A 22,184-nucleotide genomic window follows, 5' to 3' on the forward strand; every position below is an offset into this window, starting at 1 on the left:
ATTAAACTTAAACCATCTTAAGTGGATCTTAACCCACCATCTTAATTGCTCAATCAATACTATGACAAAATAAGTTTAGATTTGAGATCTATCTGGAGGTAATTTTTTCTTACTTAATTTAGAGGGTTTTTTTTCCCCTTCTTAAACTACCAGAATATTTATCACATCAAATTTAAGCGAAGTGTCAAAAAAGGGAACTAGTAAAAGAACAGGCTGATTAGTTAGCATTGCATCAGCCATTTACCAGAAAAAAAAATGCAGCAACAGTTGTCCGCTGTTAGTGACTGTGTGAAGGAAAGTTTACACAGTCTGACAGACTACGAAGGAGCTTTAAAATTAGTCTCTGGTTAGCAGCTTTGGTATAAAAATATAGCAGAGTAATAATAAATCATAATAAAATCCTTCCTAGAATAGGATTGAGTCTTGAAGAAAAGCGGTGCAGATGCAGTTACAAATCTGTTTTTTATTGAGAAAGCGGCACAAGCTTGTCTTAAAAAAAAGGGAATAAGAGAAAGAACACTTCCAACAATTCACAAAAAAACAAAAAACAAAATAACTGTCATCACTGTTGGGCTTTAGGGGGAGAATTTTGGTGGGTCCATCTCGTCTACTTTCAGAATCTTCCGGAGCGTTCTCGATCCCTCGACCTCCGCCTCTCGCGGTCCCGCCGTCGATCCCTGGAGCGGGAACGTCGTTCCCGGGAGCGCGAGCGTGAGCGGTGTCTGGTAAAGAAGAGAGCAAAAGATATTTATTTTCAAATTTAAAAGCCATACACAAAAGCAGTTGTCTTGCTCTCGGGCTTTACAGGACCTTTTCCTGCGGCGGCCGTACAGCTCCCTCCTCAGTTCCCTTGATATTGGTTTCAGATGCATGAAGTTGCAGAAGCCACCTCGGGTGCACTCTCTGTAAGTAAGCAAGTGTGTGAAGTTTGATTTCTATTGCACCTTTCTACATAAACATCACAAAGTGCTTCAAACAAAACACCAGAATATAAATTATCAAGTTCCAGTCACAGATCTCTCAGAAGGAGAGTGTTCCAGAAGCCCAAAACTGTCTCCTTTAGTTTTCGTAAAGAAGATGAGTTCCCAAGACACTCAGCCAGCAGGCTCTGATCACATGAACTCAGGGATCTAAAAGTTTGCTCATGTAAGCTGATGTTTGCCTATGAAAAGCTCTAGAAGTCAAACCCAGAATCTTAAAATGGACCCTGGATTCATCAGGGAGCTGGATCAGCAACTGTGTGATGTGAGAGTACGCCATTCTAGAGTTTCTGCATAAACAAGTGAACGATAAAGCCAGATGTGATGTAATAAATGCATGAATAACAGTCACCGGTTTAGAGTGTGAAACAATGTGACTTAGCTTGGCAGTATGTAACACAGGAAAACAGGATGTGAAGGGTTAACGTTGCTGGCCTTGCATTTTGTAGATCTGTGCCACGAGGAAAAGTTGGCTCATAGCCGCACATTCTGAGGAGCCCTGCCAACCCACCAAGCAGAACACCTAATCTTTATCTGCCTCCAGAGTTGAGGGAGAGCAAACAACCCCGTTGATCCAATGGAAAAAAAAAAAAAAAAATCACAGAGGGACTTGTGAAGGAAAAGATCGCAAAGACCCTATCACTGACCAAGGACAGAGTGTAACTACATGTGCACGCTTCTCCTTTGCTCTGTGCCATCATCGTGTCAGCTGATGCTGTCCTTTTAGTTAAATGTGATTGTTTTACACTCAGGGAGACAGGCCCATTACAGTTGCTTCGAGTGCTGCATCCTGAGGCTAGCATCCTTGATTGGTAGACAAGCATTGGCTCCAGGGTGAACAGTGAGGCTCTGTCATCTATCCATCAGCGGCAGGATGACACTGTCTACATTATCTTGTAGACTGTCTAAGTAAATGGCCTGGCCTGTATTTGTATATGCGCCTTCAAAATAAAACAAGACGCACACCAGCTAAGAAGTTGCAACACGCGTTTGCGTACATAAGATTTTCTGGAGGAGGACAGATTTGTTTAGAACTCTTAAAGAAGTCAAAGAAGCAGGCTCCTTTAAGCAATTACTTTGGTGTTCCTCCACCTCCAAAGAAATGTCAGGAGTCCAAAGCGCAAAAGGAGTGCGTATTCTTGGAAAAGTGGTTGCAGGAGGTGAGCTGGCTTCAAACAAATGATGAACGCACAGCGATGTGGTGCAGAATATGCCGTGAAAATCCCACTCTAGTGGACAACTTCTTATCTAGTGCGCGTTTTTTATTTTGACAGCGCACCTGCAGACCACTTATGTGCACCCCTGTATATAACCTTTCAAGCATTAAAGAGGCCGATAGTGCCAGCATTAACAGCAAACTAATGTGACACTGTGAGCATACGATGTTACACATAGTACAAAGTGACAAAATTCTCTTAAATGCACATGCAGTATTTGTTTTAAGAAAGTTTAACCTCTACTCCTTTTTTTACTCACTACAGCCCCGCCCCTCCAGTTCTGCCAGAGGTTTCTTCCTGTTAAAAGGGAGTTTTCCCTCCCACGTTCACCAAATGCTTACTCATAGAGGTTGTCCAATTGTAGAGGTTTTCTTGTATTATCATAGGGTTTTTATCTTACAATATGAAGCATCTTGGGGCAACTGTTGTTGTGGTTTGGCTCTAGATAAAAAACTTTTTTTCCCCTTCCTATAGTCCAGCGGTCCCCAACCCCGGGGCCTCGGACCGGTACCGGTCCGTGAGTCGTTTGGTACCGGGCCGCGAGAGTTGAGGCTCAGGTGTGAAATGTTCAGGGTTTTTATCGGTTTTGAGCGTTATTTTGTTATCGTTTACTTGGTTTTCCTGGGTCTTTTCACATGTGTTATGAATACATTTTCTTTCTTTCAGTACCGGTACTAATTTTATTTTGTTGTAAAGGCCAGTCCGTGAAAATATTGTCGGGCATAAAAAGGCGCTAAAAAGGTTGGAGACCGCTGCTATAGTCTATTAGTCAGCTGGTTAATTAAATACAGTAAAATGCTTTCATTAAACACTAACACGTTTTCTCACAATACTCACCCCATTTCATACTGACGGCAGCAGGCTTCCCTGAAGTCAGTGACTGGGGAGAGTTCTGCGTGGATGGGCTGGCCATTGAACCAGCGGTTGTTAAGGTCCATAACGGCTTTCTCTGCATCCTCCTCGTGACGAAACTACACCCAAAAGACACACACATACTTAGGAAATTACTGGTTTAAGCTCATCATAACAATTCAACCCCGTTTAAATAAACCAAGATCCTAAAACAGACCTTAACATAGACATTGCCGACGAGGTGGTCGCCTAAGTTATCACAGACGTTCATCTCCTCCACTTCTCCATACTTCTCCTCCATCTCTGTGAACACCTCCTGTGTTGGATATTGGGGGGGGGGGGGGGCACAATCGAAACCTGTCAAACCAGTTCTATTCTTATATTGCACCTCTTATAACCAGGAAAACCTACCACACAAACTAACCAAAGTACAAAGCGGCGGTAATGTAAAAACTGTGTAGTAAATAATATGTAGTAGTAAGTAATGCTATTATTGTGGAGTCATGCTGAGTGGCTTTTAATCAGTGAGTAATAAGTTATATAACAACTAAGAAGGATTATTAACCTTTACAAACAATCATCTCTACAACACATATTATAAAAACTGTTTTTAAATCTCATATTCAAAACCTATGAACATGATAAACTCACAATCAGTTTTTATTGGGTTATTAGTTAGCCAAATACCAGCCCCTCTAAACCAATAAAAGATCCTTGCTTCATGAATACACTGTCAATAACACCTTGCCCCAGTTGCTCTTTTTGGCTGAAATATGCAGATAACACATTCATGACGTCCAACAGTGCCACACGTGGGACACAAAGGAGAAACAAAAGTTCACTCACCTCAAAGAACTCATCGTAGTGCTCCTGCATTTCCACATCGCTGACGGCACCTAAAAAACGCCCAAAAAGGGACAGTCATGTCAAAGCTAGACAGACACTGGTGGTTAAAAACTCAGACCATGTTAAGCAACATCAAATCTTGCTAAACCCTGTTAATAATATAAAGTAAAGATTCTGAAGGAGATGCTACACAAACTGTCTTTAACAAGAAAACCCTTTAGTCTTCTCCAGGTTGGTGGATTTACTTTAAAATGACTTTTCTTGCAGTGTTTTGCCACCTTTACAGAACTGTTCACTGAGTACACAGGGATCCTAACATTAAATATGCATTTTAATGACAAACCCCTGACTAAGTCGGGGGCATCACTAGTAGAAGCCAGCTTCAGTAATGCAGAAGCAATCACTGTGCACTCAGTATGAAAACATTAAGTGTAGAAAACCCAGAAACAGTACTTTAATTATAGCTTTTTGGTTTAATCACATCTTGAAAATGAAGGAAGTGAAAGAAAAGCTGCTCTTTGCACATCAGTGCATGACACTGACTGGGCTAATTGGAGTTTAGGCCTGGAAAACATGCAAAACAGCATGAGGCCCAAAAACTCTGTGTGTGTGTGTGTGTACAGAGGACACAATTCTATACTTGACCAAATTTGATGTGGGGAGGTGTGGTATAATGAATTAAGTGCAGTCAGTGCTGGAGGGTCCTGCGGATGAAGGGAGAACTTACAGTGTAAGCATCAGCAGACTGGGCAGTTTTCAAGGTTATGAAGGTAAATGTTCAAGAGGGAAATGGTCTGAAATACAAAACGTAAACTGCTGTGATATAAATCCAACCGAATACAGAGCTGGGGAGGAAAACAATGTTATTAGATAATTTCTGTTGTGAAATTGCTCCTGCTGATCATGTGATGGTTACACCCGTTTGCACAATCTCAAAAAAATAAAAAATAGACCACTCCGCTGTTTTTCCCCTTAATATAGCAGATCTGTGGTACAAGAAGGCAAGACTGCACAATCACGCTGTATAATGTAGCTTTTGAATATTTTAGCTCATCATGAAAAGGCTGTAATATTAATAAAGGTCTAAAAGAACACTGCTTGACTCAAAGTTTAATTTTGGAGGTAACAGATCATCAATCACACCTGTTTAGTCTCTTAAAGTGTTTCTGAGTTGATTCATTAGATGAAAACTCTGCTTAAAGATTCATTCATTCATTAAAGATTCACCTCAAAATAATGGATAATCTGAACTTGTTCTTTAAAACATTTATAGCCTCACTTGGATTTTTCTTTGAAGTGGATCTATTATTAAAATTACATTTTATTTATATAGCCCCCACTCATTACAACAGATTGCTTCAAAGTGCTTTATATTGTAAGGTGATGACCCTACAATAAAAAAAACAGAAAATAACCCCAACAATCATACGACCCCCTATGAGCAAGCACTTTGGCGACAGTGGGAAGGAAAAACTCCCTTTTAACAGGAAGAAACCTCCGGCAGAACCAGGCTCAGGGAGGGGCGGCAATCTGCTGCAACCGGTTGGGGATGAGCGAGTGAAGACGGGACAAAGACACGCTGTGGAAGAGAGCCAGAGATTAATAATAACTAATAATTAAATGCAGAGGTGTATAAACACATAGGGAGTGAAAAAAGAAGAAGAAGAAATACTCAATGCATCATGGGAATCCCCCAGCAGCCTAGACCTATTGCAGTATAACTCAGGAAGGATTCAGGGTCACCTGATCCAGCCCTAACCAAATGACTTATCAAAAAGGAAAGTAGAGATACTGTCTGTCACACGATTCCAAACTGGAAGCTGAAGGCTCTGCCTCCCATTCTACTTCTAAATCCACCACAAGTAGAGCTGGGCGATATGAGATTTTTTCATATCACGATATGTTTTTTTCATTTCAGGCGATAACGATATCTATCACGATATAAGCCAAATAACTATATTTGTAAGATTTAAATGTGCTGTTGCTCACAAGTAAAATGTGAAATAATCAGCAGCTTGTTTTTATTTAAATATTTATTTCCCATAATAAGTTCAACAGGGTAGATGTACTTAAGGAACATGAGACTTTTTCAGATAAATAAAGGCAAATATTGCAAACTACACAAAAGGCAGCCGCTAAAGCGTTTAAGTTTCAAAACAGAACAAACGAAACAGACTACTAAATTGTCAATTCCACTTAGAAACAAAATATTAATTCTAAAAATAAATCTTAGTTTGTTTTACAGAAGAACAGACAAAACTGACTAACTTTTGTCAATATCAAATAAACTGAGAACTAAAAGGAAATTGTCAATCTCTCCTTGTTGTATAGCTTAGCTTTTCAAACAGTTTTAACAGTTACTTTAGTCTGACAAAAGCCGAATGACGAATTAGCGCTTCCAGTCAGAGACTGAGGCTACGTCCACACGTACACGGGTATTTTTGAAAACGGAGATTTTCCGTTTTCGTTTTAAAAAATAATCCCGTCCACACATAAAGGCAGAAATGAAGGAAAACGCTGCTATGAACATGCCAAAGCAGCAGGTGGCGCTAGATTCCTAACCGTGCAGAAATGTTGGCCAATCAGAAGTCTAGAAGCCTCGGTGGGAAAAAGTAAACAAAGCTGGGGCATAGAAGCAGAACCGAGTCGTATGTGTGGACGGACAGTAACTGTGTGTATATGTAAGCATTTAAACACTGCAGAGAGTAGAATTAACAGTATTGTAGAAATTCATTTCACCGAAACAATAACGTGGCGCACAGTGTGATGCATGCACCAGTTTATTGTATTTCCAGACTTGCTTTCGGCACAATTTACAGTGCACGCTACTCTGTTTTTTGTCAGACTTGAAATAGCCGAAGTACCTTCACACTACGGAACTTCTATGGCTCTTCCGTTCGACAATCTCTCTGGCGTTGGAACCATCATCTGTTTTCTCTTCGGTCACGCTCGGTTGATTTTTCTAGTCGGCACACTCTCCACTTCCTCCATTACGCGCTGGCTCCATTACCCGCTGGCTGCTTCCCAAACAAACACACGTGCGGCTTGGCACTTGTGCTGTACGTAACAAGTCACGCGACGTGACGCTGCGGCTGTGATTGGTTCGGCTCTGCGCTACTTAATTTAGATTGGCTGACCTTTTTTTTTTATTTTTTTAAGAGGACAAGAGCGGCGAGGTCTATCGCGATAGCTTAATTTCTCTATCGAGTAAAAGTTATATCGCGATACATATCGTTATCGTTCTATCGCCCAGCTCTAACCACAAGTACCCATTATGCTCACTTGAAGCTCCAAATTTTTAATTTTTGGTTCCTACTAGGGTAGTTCTGCGTGATTCATGCCTTGGCACAAAAGCCCATTTCACCATCTTTCTACATCTATCTGATTTGGCTCCTGTTGCCCTCTCTTTAAGCAAACTGTTCTGATCAGCTTCCTCTCATAACGAGAGCAGCAGGTGGGAGGCGTTTCTATACCCATCTCTCTATGACATCATACAGAACCAAGAGTATAAAAAAACTCTCCGAATCTGAGCATTCAGAGTAGTCTGAAGGCACACAGGCACTACTTGTCCATATGCTCACACGTTCACATTATCTGAAACTTTGGACAACATTTAAAAGTACATATATAACAGACTATAAGAAAAAGCATAATAGCTCCACTTCAAGTACTACAAATTTCTATTTGTTTTTTTAATTTATCAAGTACAGAGTAGCTGTGTATTAAAAGACAGTCTATCAACATTAAACCAAATACAGGCCTGTCAAAGCTAGCTGGATGTGTAGTTTGAACACAGAGCCCAAAGACAAATAGACAAGCTAATTCTCAATCCACAGGCAGCCTATGACTCCATTACCAACCTACCTGCATGAGAGGGTCTGCTTCAGCTCTGCCAGACTGGGCTCGACATATTTACTGATCTCATTTCTTCCATAATCAGCACAGTTTGTAAGCACTGTTTGCTTTAGTGTCACTGGTCAGACGGTTGCTTACTGCATTCTGAGTTACGTGAAAGCAGAGGCATCAGAAGCAGGTGTTCATGCTTTTTTGTTTGTTTGTATTAGGCGAGTGGTTCCCAAACTTTTTCTGCAGGGCCTCCATCAGTAGATAAAAACATTTTTCAAGGCCACCCCTCACATGCAATCTTATACACACTTTTTTCTCACAAACTCCAAACAGCTTTTTAGTGATCAATACAGAAATACAATTTAAGCATGTGAACCTAAAGAAAAATAACAAATAAGAAGCAACAAGTACTCAGGAAGCACAAACCTCCACCAAGGCAGCAATTTAAAAACTGCCTACGTAATTTAAAAAGTTTGAACTTGTTTTGACTGAACAACAAAGTGCAGACTTTTGTTATTCTCCCTGTTGAAACCCATTTTAATATACTGCACATTATTTTGAGTATAACCATGTTTATTTATTTTTTAATGTGGAATAATTTACTCGACTATATTTTTATGGTTTTCCATTAGGTGGTAGTGCCTGTTAGGAGGTACTTTTTTTTTTTTTTTTTAAGTGGCAGACGTTGTTGTGTTTGAGATGGCTGATGACAGAATCCGTAGGGAGCTCGAGGTTTGCTTTGTGTCACGTGCAAACAACGTCATGGGAGTTTCGAGCCGCGTTACTAAAACGATGTCGATGTCTATGTCTATGTTAAGGTGGTCCTCAGTTTTAATGTAAAACAGCTGAAACCAAGTTCAGCAGGTGCTAGTGGAAAAGAGGCATAGCATTATACGACACAGTGGTCCATTTTCATTACACACTGTGGTGAAGCAGAGACTGAGATATGCCTCAGTATATTTTGTGGTCTTTTTGGCAGTTGTACTGTCCACGCTTTGCTTCAGAGACCCATGTGTCATTTTATTCAGCACTGCTGGACCATTACTCTCATAACTGTGCCTTCCTAGTTTGGGAACCACAGGGTTAGATATTACACATCAACTGTGTTGGGGTTCGTGGGAGATAATGGGGTCCGAACAAGTTCTCCAGTGAAGAAGGCTGAAGCAGTCCCTTGGATGTGCTTTTATATTGGACCAGTGCTTTTAGGAAACAGAGCAAGAAAACGTTGCTGATGAAAGTTTCACTTACAGCGAGAAGCGTCGGCTGTCTGCGCACTGTTCTGAGGATTGCGGTAGATGTTCTGAATCAAGATGGTCTGTGGAGAAAACAAGAAAAAGTGCATCTGGTGAGCCAGGAGTGTCAGGTTTTCAACCTTTTCTGGTAACAAAGACTTCAGTTTGAGCCTGTCAGTAATATCATGCTTTAGCACATTTAAAAGAAAAAGAAATGTGATAAGTGTGACATATTAGGGTCAATGTAAAACTACACTGGAATGTAGGCTGGCCGTGTGTTTGCGGCAAGTTTGCCATGTCTTCCCCACTCTCTACATTTTAGCCCACACTCACAGTAACCTCAGTTAACCTACCTCACACAACTTCACATACTTCACATAACATAAAGCACCAACTTTTTCCCAATTTCAAAACACAGGTTACTGAATACCACACACACAAAAAAAAAACCAAATGAAAAAAAAAAACCCCACACTGAAAATGATCAACAAGAAGTCAGTGACACATTAAGGCAAAGACAAACAAAGCACATGAGTTTGGAATAACATGAACAGGACAATGACCAGAACACTTTTCTCACATTTACACCCACCCACAGAATGAAAATCACTAGAACCAGGACAAGTTCTCTTGTAAAAGAGATCAAATATACTCACGCATGGGATACATTTAACAGGAAAATTCACAGACACTTTTTAGGGTAACAGACTCATTGCTTTATGCATGCAGACCAATTGTGCTTATGAGCGTAGCCACTTCTAAAGGCTCATTTTGAGCCAAGAAAAACCCTCACTTTTTACACACACCATGCAAACCTAACATAACTTTAAAACCACAAAGACTTTGAGCGCATATGAGCAATTTTATGCTCTTGTGTCTAAATCCTTCAGGGCCACGGCATGCAACTCATTAAGTCAAGAGGGCAAACTGCAGGTCTTAATGTTCAATTCCGATTTTTTGATCAAATCCGTTTTTTTTGTCTGCTATTCACACTACAAATAAAATGTGACAGCAAACGCGCTCTAGTGTGAACACTCAAAGCGGCCTACATGCGCAAAAGAAGACGTCACACACAACACGCTCTGTTTAGACCCAGACCAAACAGTGTTGTTCGACTGATGGCCCTTAATATAAACACTTGTTTCAGACTTTACGTTTCCCAGTTTTGCTTTAAGTTATAAAGTTATTTTGTTATTTACATATGGCCTGATAATTATCCTTATTGCTGTTTTAGAGAGGAGCAGTGCTTCAAAGTATAGTTGTCTGTCAGAATCTGCAGATTATACAGTACAAATAAAATGTTCACGTTTCTCCAACGTTGTCTTCCCAGCAGTTTCACTGGATGGCCAGGAAGCGTTCACGATGTCTTCTCGGGCACTGATAATTGGTGTCTGTCTTGTGTCAGTGACGTAAAAGACGGATTTAATGCGACATGACCATTCAAACAGCAGTCGCTTTCTAAAACATCAGATATGTATCGGATTCAGTACTACATACAAAAGTGACCCAGATCGGATTTGAAAATATCGGATTTGTGCTGTTAACACTGTCACACCATGATCGGATATGGGTCGCATAGGGTCAAAAAAGTCAAGATTTGATGCGCTTTCGCCTGCAGTGTGAACATAGCCTAAGTGGGTCAGGAGGTACACTGGGTTATCAGTGTACTGCAGGGCTGAGGGTTCGTGGTCGACCTCATGCAATAAAGTCATCAATTTAAAAAGGTACTTTGCTGGGATACCCACCTGGCTGAAGGTTGGTTTGTTGTGCAATCTCGAACAGCGGTCTCCATGTCTGCAAGCTCCAATTTTAAAGTAGAAGGAACAATTGACCCTGAAAAAAGAAGAAAAATCATTATCACACATATTTAGAATCTGACCTTGGGTGTTGCTAAGGTGTACGAATGTTGACATATTAACAGAACTAATGAAAAAGCAGAATGCAACTACCCTGTTTGTTCTGCACCATCAGTGATGGGTCTTAAACCGTTTATAGACAAAACCTAATACGGAGCGTAGAGATATAACCTTTATAAGCAATAGACAATAACTGTTTTATTACAGATGCAACATACAATAACAGTAGCTGCACTACAGTAACACAACCACACCCATAACACTGCACAGAAACAGCACAATGCTGCACACTCCGACTGGTAAGATAACGAATGAAATGACTGTGATAAATACAAAGGTTTGGTTGAAGGTTTGTTAACATCTGAGGCTGGTTTTAAAGACCATAAAGCCAACAAAGTTAGAAAATGAGACTAACTACGCTTCACAACCCGATAACTTGTTGTAGATGCTCTAGTCCTGCAGGTGCTGTCGCTGCCAGACCAGGCCTGACGTCTGGCTAAGTCCACAAAACACAGACGCTTCCTTGCAAAACAGAAAGACCAGATTTACATAGCCTGTCTAAAATGGGAGGGAGGGGTGCATTACAGAATGAAATCCAAAAGTATCAGGGCCATGACCGTCAGGTCCTTGGGAGTCATAGTTATACAAGAAGTTGGAACTTCATCCACTCCCAGAGGAAGTCAGGGCAAAACCCAGTCAGGAAACGAAAGTCTGTGTCTGCTTCATTTAGGACATGTGAAATGTCAGAGTAGTGCAGACACCAGGTGCAGAGGTGTTATGCGTTTTACATTTAATACATACTCGAAAAGATGTGGGAAGAAAAAAAAGGTACCAAAAAACTTCCAAAACATATATTTTGCATTTCTTTTAACTATTAAAAGCATTTTAATCAACTCATAGCTCTCTGTGAAATTGGTTGATTGTATACAAATGATAATCTTAATATAATGATGCAATATGGACTAAACTTACTATATAAACTGCTTAGGTTACCAGGGTTATCAACAACTATAATGAATTTGGGAATTATACTTTATGACCCATAAATCTGTTGAAATTATATATATATTATGTGTAGCAGCTTATGTCAAAACCAGCATCTACAATATGTGTACATTGTTGTTTGTAAATACAGTTTTCTAAACAATTTTCAGTTGTTGTTTTTTAATTATTTGGGACAAGTCACGCATTCCTGTAAATAAGAGATCATCAAACAGCAACACTAATAGTACCTGTAACGGATTACTTTGTCTTATACAATGAATGTGTAAGAAGAACAATAAATACATGTTACTCATTTGTTTGGTGTATAGGAACAACTTTTTTTCACCATCATTACCACCAAGTCACGTCTTTTTCATATAAGACTGAAGCAATGAAGCACTGCGGGGCTCACTACTAGTACTGAAAGACATCAGTCGCATAGTAGACCGTGTGAACATTACAGCTACGGCTGGCCTACTTACTGATCTTTCATTAACGCGATACTTGATCAAAGTTTGTCCGGGAATTAAATTACATTGATTCTAGCCTCTTAATACGCACAGTACAAATGGATGTACGTTTCTGGCTCTGCTTGGGTATCTCAACCACTGTTGTGTTTCACCCGTACGAAACCAAAGATCCTACTTGTGGAAATCATCACATCAGTACATAAACGTATAGCTAACTTAAAGCTACTTTTAAGACTTCAGCAGGCACATAGTGGAAGATGCTTTCTGCTGCACTCCACCGGTGGGGCGGAACAATACAAGCCAGACAGGTACTCTGCTAATCAGCTTCTTAACTGAGCGGGCCACGCGTTAGCGGTTTCTTCTTCTTTTTGAAAATTTCTTTAACATACACTTAACATACACTCCAGTTGTGCACGCACAAACTGGAAACATTTAAAACAACTGAATGTTTTGGCGCAAACTAACAGCACGCAAAGGCTGCAAGTTAGCCAGGGCATGAGTTTCATTCAAAGCGTTAGCTTAACGTTAGCTTCCTCCTGCTAAGGTTAGCTTGACTGGGACATGCAGCTGAGCTGTGGGTACAAAATAAGCCCCACCGCCGGCAAAATAGAACCACTGCAAGTACACTTTACATAAAAGCGATATCTTATACGAATTTAAGAACGAATAATATTTAAAACTGACTGAAAACTGTTCAAAACTTACTTGTCTTTCTCTGTACCGAAAATGGATGCCAGGTACTCCGCCATTTTCGGGTCGTCGGAAACGTCCTCGTTACGTCATTACGTAAAGAGTGGGCGCTTGCGTATGGTTTTCATCCTGTACTTAGCCGTACCGCCGGCTGACAGCGCTGTTGTTTCAGAAATTAGTTCCCTCCTCGGGTGAACAGCGCTGTGCCATTTTTTTAATTTTCTCGAATAGCATGAAAATTCCCCTTTGATTAAGTAGTTTTACGTTATTCCCCACCAAAATGAGGACTAGTTTCCAGATATAGAATTGGAAAAAATTAAGCAAATTTATTTCCAGTTGGGACGCAGCATTACAAAGTAGGCTATTAGAATTATACTTTTACTTATAAAACAGCCAGATTATTTTTTTTAAGTGGATAGCTACTCCACATGCTGGTGGCCAAAGCTGAGAGATATGGGCAAAAGAAAAAAAGCTCAGTGTACTTTTAAGTATAGGTGAAGCTCCCAACCACAGTATATTTCTATTCAAAAGATAAAAAAGCAACCCTGACATCTTTGGGGTGATTTATATCTTCAGAAACCTCCCAGAGGACTCCATTAAAACCCAACTGAAGGTGATTGACTGACAGATAAGGGGTCCACGGGTTGATGGTCTTACCAAAACAGCAACCACACACACATGTCAACAGAGTGGGCATTAAAGCCTAACAGGCCACAAAGTCCCCATCTCCTCTTCAGAGCAATGTACACCCTCCGCTCAAACCACAGTGCTCTGCACAAGGTCGCACAAGTTTGCAGGAGAGGCAGACGGCAACTTAAAAGGAAAGGAGAGGGGAAAGGAAGTCAGCTTAAAGAAGGTAAACCACACACTCTACCCAGAAGTGATGATGAAGGTGCACAGGTTCACAGAGCGAAACAAGACTCTGAAATGAAAAGTGTGCGCGAGAGAGGGCTCATGTGGGAACCCCCTGTTTTTGAGATATTTCACTGAATTTGACTTGCAAGATTTGCAGAAGCAAGACCACCCACTGGTGTACACACCCCAGCTTCAATCACACAGAGGGTGGGAGAGAGACAGAGATAAGGGGAAAGGAGTGAGCAGAAAGAGGAAGGAGCAAGTTTCATATCAGTGTTTCTCTTTTGGGTTTATCACATAATAATGCGCTTGGAGGAACATTACTGCCTTGGGCTGGCTGTTACTGGACAATGACGGGAGCTTTTCTCAGCATCATGAGGGCTAATCGATGCTGGACCATCCTCCATGTGTCCATCTTGGTTGGGCTGCTCCTCACCTTAAATGCTCAGAGTAAGTTGATGTTTTTGTACAGATCGTGTTGTGCCGTCTCAGTATTTGTGGAATATTTGCTTTCTTCTCTTCTCAGGCAGTCAGGCTGAGAAGTAAAGTGTTTGCGATCGTACTGGAAATGATCTGATAAAAGCTGTTGGCCTGATATTTTTAAAGGTTGTGACCCGGAAAGTGCCACATCCACATATGATGTAACTTTTGAGTGAAAAGTGGCTGCCAGTCGTGCAGCTTTAAAAAAAGATCAGAGGCAGAATTCAGTTAGATCTCAAAATCTCAAACTCAAACTATCAGTGGTATCAGATATCGAAGGCAGATTCTGCCATAAATGGCACAGCCTGCCTTTAAACATCTGCAGAGCTTTCTGTTTCAGATGCTAAAACTTTTGCTTCTGTTCTCCCAGAGCAGCAGGGTTTCTTACGTGTGGGAGCTTGATGGAAATAATTTGCACAGGAGGAAAAGATCATATATATTAAAAAGAAATTCTCAGAGCTCAATTAATCGCCTACTTTATGTTCCTTGTGCTTTTTTATGTGTGTGATGGTTTGGATCAGGGGAGATACTAGCTCCGTGTAATTTCCTGTTTTTAATTTCTCATGGGAAACGTAAGATGCACGTGACTTTATTCACAGCCAGTATAGTGACATACGCAAATGAGCGCACTCCTTTAATATAACTAAAATATTAAAAGTGAAGTGTCAGGTATTTAATCTTGTGTGTGCCGTCATTAAAAAGAAACACAGTTGAAAATTAGGAAGCAAAAAGTATAACATCAGTGAATCAGACATAATAGAGCTGCTGTAATTTTTAGTTATGAATAAGGTTAAAAAGACTGTGTGGACTGGGAGAGGCTGTGTTTGTGGGTCTGTGTCAAAAGGAATTGACCACACAAGTAAGAAATGAAACTGTGCAACTTCCTAGAGAGGACACAAGATGTACAGCAGTGGTTTTAATGGAGTAGGAAGAGCAATGTTGTCCAAAACCAAAGGTCAACAATGGTCTAGACAAACAGAAAGACACACAACAAAAAGACTGGAGTGGGCGAGACATGAAGTGACAAATAAACTGCTCATAAAACACAAAATAGCTTCGCCCAACGCTGATAAAAAGAATGCTGATGAATGGCTTCAAAATCTTTAGTTAAATGAAATCAAAATATTTCTGTGGCTCAGATTAAATCTGTTGTGTTTTACGTGGATCTGGTCAGGCCCGCTACAGACACCGCACAGTGTGAGGCGTCAGAATGGGCAGATATCAGGCTTCGTAAGAATAAAGGGTGTGGTGTAGATAATTAAATACATTTGTTTACGTGGCAGTATTTCTTATAAAAATACTAAGAGACTCCTGTTCACAAGAATATTGCTCAGAGAGGGATTTTCCCTCATGACAATGATCACAAACATACTGTAGTAAATACACAAGAGGAGAAACAATGATAACACAGACATGGTCACCTGTTGCGATGATGCAATACTCGTCTGGGCCCAATGAAGCCTCACATCCCTGTAAAATTTCTGTTTCAAAAAATGTTTAAAAAGTATCAATGGTCTTAATCACATATTTAAAAAAATTGACAATCTAAATATCCCCTCACAGTAATGCTTATTAAAACACCTTTTTCTACAGATTACTTGCTATAGTCACTCTGGTCTACTACAAGGTGTCTTTAAATGTGGTCTAAAGGTGATACAGTTGTCAGTGCTAATATTAATAGTAATCATGAAGGTGGGACCTAAATATTTGTCTGCCATAATGCTGGACTCTGCCTAAACACACGCCTGCTAAAATATTTTTTTATGGTGAATGTTAAACGACAGAAACACTGTGGGACAGCAGCAGCTAAAAGTAATGTTTTTATAAATTGCAATTACAGGTTTATATGGACTTCACTTAAAGCATAACTATTATTATCAAATTCTTGTCTCGGTAAAAATGTCTAATAATTAATTCAAAAAAATTCACAGGCATTCTTAAACTGCTCTGAAGCTTCTGGGTTCAAATTCTCCCTCTTAACATAATATTCTTTGGTAAAACTTGAAAAGCAAAATCATCTCTTAAAGGTTTTCTACAGGACAGTTATGATAGGTGCTGTCCTGAAAACACAGAAGTTTAAACTTCCAGTTTTTCTGTCATATGATAAACAGCTCCGGGACACATGCTGGTGGATCTTGTAGTGAGACTTTGAGCTCAGTATTTAAGAGCAGTGGAATATCTGACAGTAAAAGGTATACATTAAATTAATACACGTGGCTTTAGGTTTCCCTTTGTGTTAGGACGGGTTCACTCACAGTTTGCTGAACTGCTGGAGTTCATGCAAATTACTTTTCCACTCATTATCAAATAAATGTCACTGAGTGATTTTTCTTTTTAATCTTTTTTTTTTCATTCCTACTGTTTGTCATACCTCATGTTTACTTCTTTGATCTTATTGTTGCAATATGATGGATATGTTTATATATTTATTAGTCTTCAATTAAACAGTCTTTATATAAATGTATTGTCTAAACACCTTTGATCAGTCTCTTGTGTAATATATTGCTTTATGTTCTCAATTAAATTAAAATTAACATCAAACATTTCTTAATTTCTAATTGTTCTTCTTTATGTGTTTGGTATAATTTCTCTTCTGCAGGTGACTCTGACTGTTCTACAGAAATTAGAGTACGTCGCAACACAGTTTATAATGCATCAGCTGGACAACAACTTTGGATTAATTGCCCAGTATTTTTTTGCAATGATTCACCAACAACAGTCACCTGGTATAAAGTTGAGGAAGCTATTGTCCCCGTCAATGTCAGCGGAGACAGTCACATTAAAACAGATTTGAAACCTTTAAACAAATCAGTATGGATCTTCTATTTGATCTTCCAGAACATTCTCAGACATGACTCTGGTCAGTATCAGTGTCAAGGTGGAGGGAGTATGGGTCATGCCATCACTGTCAATGTCTATGGTGAGTGTGGATTTTTCACCAATTATAATTCTCTAAGAAACCTTCACTCACACTGAACAGTGGACTTTTTCTGAATCTCATGATATTTTTGTGTTGTTCAGACCTCAGACAGCTTCTCTGTTGTTGTTTTTTTTACAGATCATGCTGAAATTACCACTATTACACAGAATAATCTCACAGGTAAGAAAGGTTTTATATAATGTGTGTTGTTGTAGCTTTATTGAATCCAAACTGACTGAAACCTGTTTTTCTTGCAGTCAGCACGACTGCTCCTGACAATACAGAAACCTTGTTGCCGTACGTGTACTCTGCTGCTGGGATCGCCACATTCGTCATCATAGTCATAATCATATCTGTCATATCAATGCGAGGCTGTAAAGGTGAGCTGTTCTCTCGCCTTTTCAAAATAAAACATCACCAGATGTACTGAATACTAAACATGTAAACTGTCCATCCTGCAGGGAAGCCAAAGAAAGACAGTCAAGCTGAAAATCAGGTAAGATATAAAATATTTCAAGCTTATCACATTTTTTCCATCAATAATTTTAACTCGAACATTTTTGGATGTTTCCAGTACATGCAGATCCCCATGGTGGAGCGACCTCTTCCTCAACCCAGCTTGGAGCCCTCACAGAGAGGAAGCCCCTATGCTGCACCATCTCGGAGATCTACCAAGAGGAAAACTCCACCAAGGCAGCCCAGTGAGTTTAGATTATCAAGAGATAATGAGCAGGCTTATGGGCCGAGTCATGTGGGCAGAGAGAGACAGAGGAACACCGTGGAGGAGGAGAGCGGCTCTGTTGTGTATGCTGCTCTTAACCACGAGCTGCCTCAGCGGGTTAATCGGCCACGGATGGAGGTGGAAGAGACCTCAGAGTACGCAGCCATCCGTTTGGCATAAAGACTAAGAACTGCTTGACTAAATCACACTAGAGGACAACTGATGAATATCTGAAGCTGGTGTAACTCCACCAGAGGAGACCTGAAGGACAGTTAGAAGGGAATGCAGAGACTCGAAGTAAAGAGTGTGGATACCAAAAACACAACTCATCACTTCTGTAAAAACTGCTCTTTGATCTTTGAGTTATACCATCACACCTTGTTTACCTGAGATCCTGAAGACTTGTTAATAATTTAAATAGCAGAATCAGCACCCTCACATTTTGGTCAATATTTAAAAGCCTACAAGCTTTCATAAGTGTTTTTACTCTCGCTGATTATGCCTCTGCTCAGTTTGGGATTTAGCAGAGTTATGCTGAGATTCTTCACCAGATGTCATGTCACTTACAATGGGTACACTAACAAGAGCTGTGTTAGAGCATGTTTGATATATATGGGCACAATGTCTCAGCACAGACAATACCACCCAGTGTACCTAGCAAATTACACCTACAACGTCAATCAACCATAAAATACAACCTGTGCCAAGCAAACTGCAAAGAGTATGGTCTGAGCACACACATCACATTGTGTTTAGATTTAAAGCTGTTAGGGATTCTAACACCAAAGCTGTTGCCTCAAATGGTGCTTAATAGAAGCATTTTGTGTCATGTGGCATCATAAGCAGTCATCTCCAGGGCTGAAAAATGACAGAGGTGCCAAAAACTGCAGTTCCTCAAATGTCCACTTGAGGTTGACTACAAAAGTCAATCCTTGTAGTTAAAATGTCCAAGTTTACACCAGGAATAACATAGCAGCATGTCAAAAAGTAAAGGCTTGAAAATAATACCAAACTAGCTGGTAATATCAGTCAGCATTACTTATTTCTGTAGGTTACTCCTGTGCAGAGATGGGCAGTAACGCGTTACTTGTTACTTGTAACGCGTTACTGTAATCGATTACTTTTTTCAGGTACTTTTTTGCAATAGTAATCCCTTACTTTACGTAAGGGATTACAATTGCAAAAACGGTAATTAGATCACCGTTACTTTCCCGTAGGAACGCTGCGTTACTGCGTTACTAAAACCGTGATTTGACATGACAGTGACGTAAGCGAGTGCAACATTCGTGAAAACAGCTGTGTGCAGATCAACAATGGATAATATATTGAGTGCAGGAGAGAGTATGAGCGTGCAGCGTTTAAAGCGTGGAAGTACTGACCTTATTTTGAGTTTGATTCCATAAAAAGTGACAAAAATATTAGTGTCCGTTGTGTGTGGGAACAAAACTTCTTTTTACAGCGAAACACCCCCCCCCCCCAAACTTCTAAGCAAGCACCGAGTGCGCTACGACATAATGGGAAACTCACAGAGAAACTCACGGATTCTTCAACTGACCGCCTGCGGCACACCTGCACCAGGGCAAACCTCCGCCTACGCCACTCCTGCTATACAGGTGAAAATATAGCAACAGGACCGCAAGTCTTTGATTTTATTTATTTTCTGCCGTGTTTTACTTGCATCTATTTGAAGGAGTGAGTGTAAACAAAAATATATTTTATTTTATGTGCTGGAATGTGTAGAAAATAGGTTTAAATGTTAAACAAATTTCTTCCAGTCAGAGAATGTTGCATATAATTAAAATTTTGCTTGATGCATAAAGTTAAAAGGTTAAAACTAATAAACCAAGTTTTTAAAAAGAGACTTTTCCATTTGATTACATTTTGTATGATGGATTATGCAGAAAAAGTATAATTGGACTGAAAGATCTATTGCTTTCCATACTTTATCACCTATTCAGGTTGTAAATCGTGTTTTTTAAAAGTAACTAAGTAACTAAGTAATTAATTACTTTTGAAAATAAGTAATCAGTAAAGTAATGGGATTACTTTTTTGGGGAAGTAATCCGTAATTAGTTACTGATTACATTTTTCAAGTAACTTGACCAACACTGCTCCTGTGTGCTGCAGCTCCAGTGCTGTGTCAGAATGATGTAAAACAACAGCACTGTTCCTGTTAGCATGTCAGTTCATTAGCAGGAATGTGCACATTGTAGTGAATTTTAGTTCAATTCTATATACACGATCATCCTGCCATTATTCCTCATTAGTTTACCAAATATTTATTAACATGCTACTAAAATTAGGTTCCCACTGTTTTTGTGTTACAGTAAAAATTGTTGAAAATATATCTGCGCTGGGATATTAATGCATCATTTTAAAATACTAAAAATGTAGATTTGTGACCAGATCTGTAAAGATGTACAACTTCTGCAGGGATGTGGGTTAAGAGCCATACAGGTATAGCAAACTCAGGGAGAGAGAGATGATCATTGTTCTGAGGATTATTGTCACTGTATTTGTGTGCATGACACATGAGTAAACTGTCCTCTAAGACAGAGGTGTCACAGAAGCTGTAGTCAGGTTAAGTCGTAGTACAAAACAAATTTTTGGAGATTTTTATGATTGTGTGTATTGATTTGAATGTTTGTTTGTTTTTTGTCATGCACTCACTGTGATGTTCTTCTGTTGCACATCCATGACTTGAATTAACTCTTGAGAAACTTACCTATGATAACAGTAATGGTTATCTGTCTGTATCATATCAGCTATCCACTGACTTTCTGACTACATGAATGACTAATGAGCTATTGTACTTATTGTGATTCTTTTGGGAATAGAAATGTAATATTAATCATTTTGTGCAAGTAAAAACTATAATATTTTCTCCATATCTGTTAGATTTAAAAAAAAAGATTATAATGATTCATTCTCATCCTGTTTTTCCTGTAAAGAAATGAATTTAAAAAATCTACGCTTTTGTTTTAATCTGATTAATACCCAAAGTTTCAAGTGGTATATATAGACTGAGTGTTTCTGCCTTCAAACCATAAACTCTGGTAACTCTGGTATGCATCCGAAGACACTCCTAATCAGAAGCAGGAAGTAAAGTCAACCACATATCATGCACTGTCACATGCAGAGCACATACAGTTTTTACACAAGTTCACAGCTGGTTCCTTAAATGTCTGCCATGAAACATTACTCTGTTAGGTTAGCTGAATTACACAGATGGATTACGTGGCAGAAACACACACGGACGCAGAATAGTTTGTGATGCAAGTTTTTATATACACGAGTAAGGGGGAATATTTACAAGGGAAAGGGCTATATACAGTGATAAATAAAAATGTGCCAGCAGGAAAACACCGAGGCGATGAGATGGAGCCGAAGCATACAGGTAGGTAGCAGACGCACCGGAGCTACCTGACAACAGGGAACAAAACAGGGTTTATGGCATACCGTTGATAGCCGAACGTTAAACACAAGTGGACGATGAGAGTTGGAGCGCTGGGTCCACAATGAAGGCCCTCGAGACCCAGGAGCGCTCCTCCGGGCCATACCCCTCCCAGTCCACCAGAAACTGGAAACCTCGGCCACGACGGCGCACATCCAGCAGCCGCCGGACTGAATAGACAGGACCCCTGTCCACCACCCGGGCGGGCGGAGGAGGTTCCACGGGTGGGCACAGCGGGCTGTGAGAGACTGGCTGCAGTTGAGAAACATGGAACGTAGGATGAATCCTCATAGAAGCCGGTAATTGCAGCCTCACAGAAACAGGATTGATGATGCGTTGGATGGTGAAAGGACCCAGGAAGCGAGGGGCAAGCTTCCTGGCCACGCACTTCAAAGGAACATTCGCAGAGGACAGCCAAACCTGTTGGCCCACGGTGTATTGAGGCGCAGGCGTTCTCCTCCGATCAGCAGCCCGGCGAGTCTGAGACACGGTCCGGAGCAGCGCCGCCTTGGTCCGGCGCCAAATCCTCCGACTGCGACGTAGATGATCCCGCACGGCCGGAACCGCAATCTCCGCCTCCTGAAAAGGAAACAACGGCGGCTGATATCCCAGACAGACCTCAAACGGAGAAAACCCCGTAGCTGCCGAGGTGAGCGAGTTATAAGCATACTCAAGCCAAGCAAGATGACCACTCCAGGAAGCGGGGTCAGAGGAGGCCACACAGCGCAAGGCGGACTCCAGCTGCTGATTGGCCCTTTCAGTCTGTCCATTAGACTGTGGG

General features: G+C 40.4%; 2 protein-coding genes across 2 annotated transcripts; one reads left to right on the forward strand and one right to left on the reverse strand.

Annotated features, from left to right (window-relative positions):
- Positions 1–443: 443 nt before the first annotated feature.
- On the reverse strand, positions 444–13,072 carry LOC146681365 (splicing factor U2AF 35 kDa subunit-like). The gene is made up of 8 exons (XM_085449688.1): positions 12,989–13,072; positions 10,719–10,806; positions 8,990–9,056; positions 3,896–3,945; positions 3,267–3,365; positions 3,035–3,168; positions 811–903; positions 444–722 (listed from the first exon to the last, which is right to left on the reverse strand). Exons 1-8 carry the CDS (start codon positions 13,030–13,032, stop codon positions 614–616), a joined length of 684 nt encoding a protein of 227 aa, XP_085305814.1. The 5' UTR covers positions 13,033–13,072; the 3' UTR covers positions 444–613.
- Positions 13,073–13,986: 914 nt separating this feature from the next.
- LOC146681366 (B- and T-lymphocyte attenuator-like) lies at positions 13,987–20,952 on the forward strand. Its single transcript, XM_085449383.1, has 6 exons — positions 13,987–14,278; positions 16,908–17,228; positions 17,367–17,408; positions 17,486–17,608; positions 17,690–17,724; positions 17,803–20,952. The coding sequence occupies exons 1-6, from the start codon at positions 14,179–14,181 to the stop codon at positions 18,127–18,129; spliced, it is 948 nt and encodes a 315-aa protein (XP_085305509.1). The 5' UTR covers positions 13,987–14,178; the 3' UTR covers positions 18,130–20,952.
- The last annotated feature ends 1,232 nt before the right edge of the window (positions 20,953–22,184 follow it).

Source organism: Copadichromis virginalis, linkage group LG23, assembly GCF_057382275.1.
Source record: "Copadichromis virginalis isolate Kocher_CV1m ecotype Utaka linkage group LG23, C_Virginalis_male_GT1.1, whole genome shotgun sequence".
Classification (NCBI taxonomy): Eukaryota; Metazoa; Chordata; class Actinopteri; order Cichliformes; family Cichlidae; genus Copadichromis; species Copadichromis virginalis.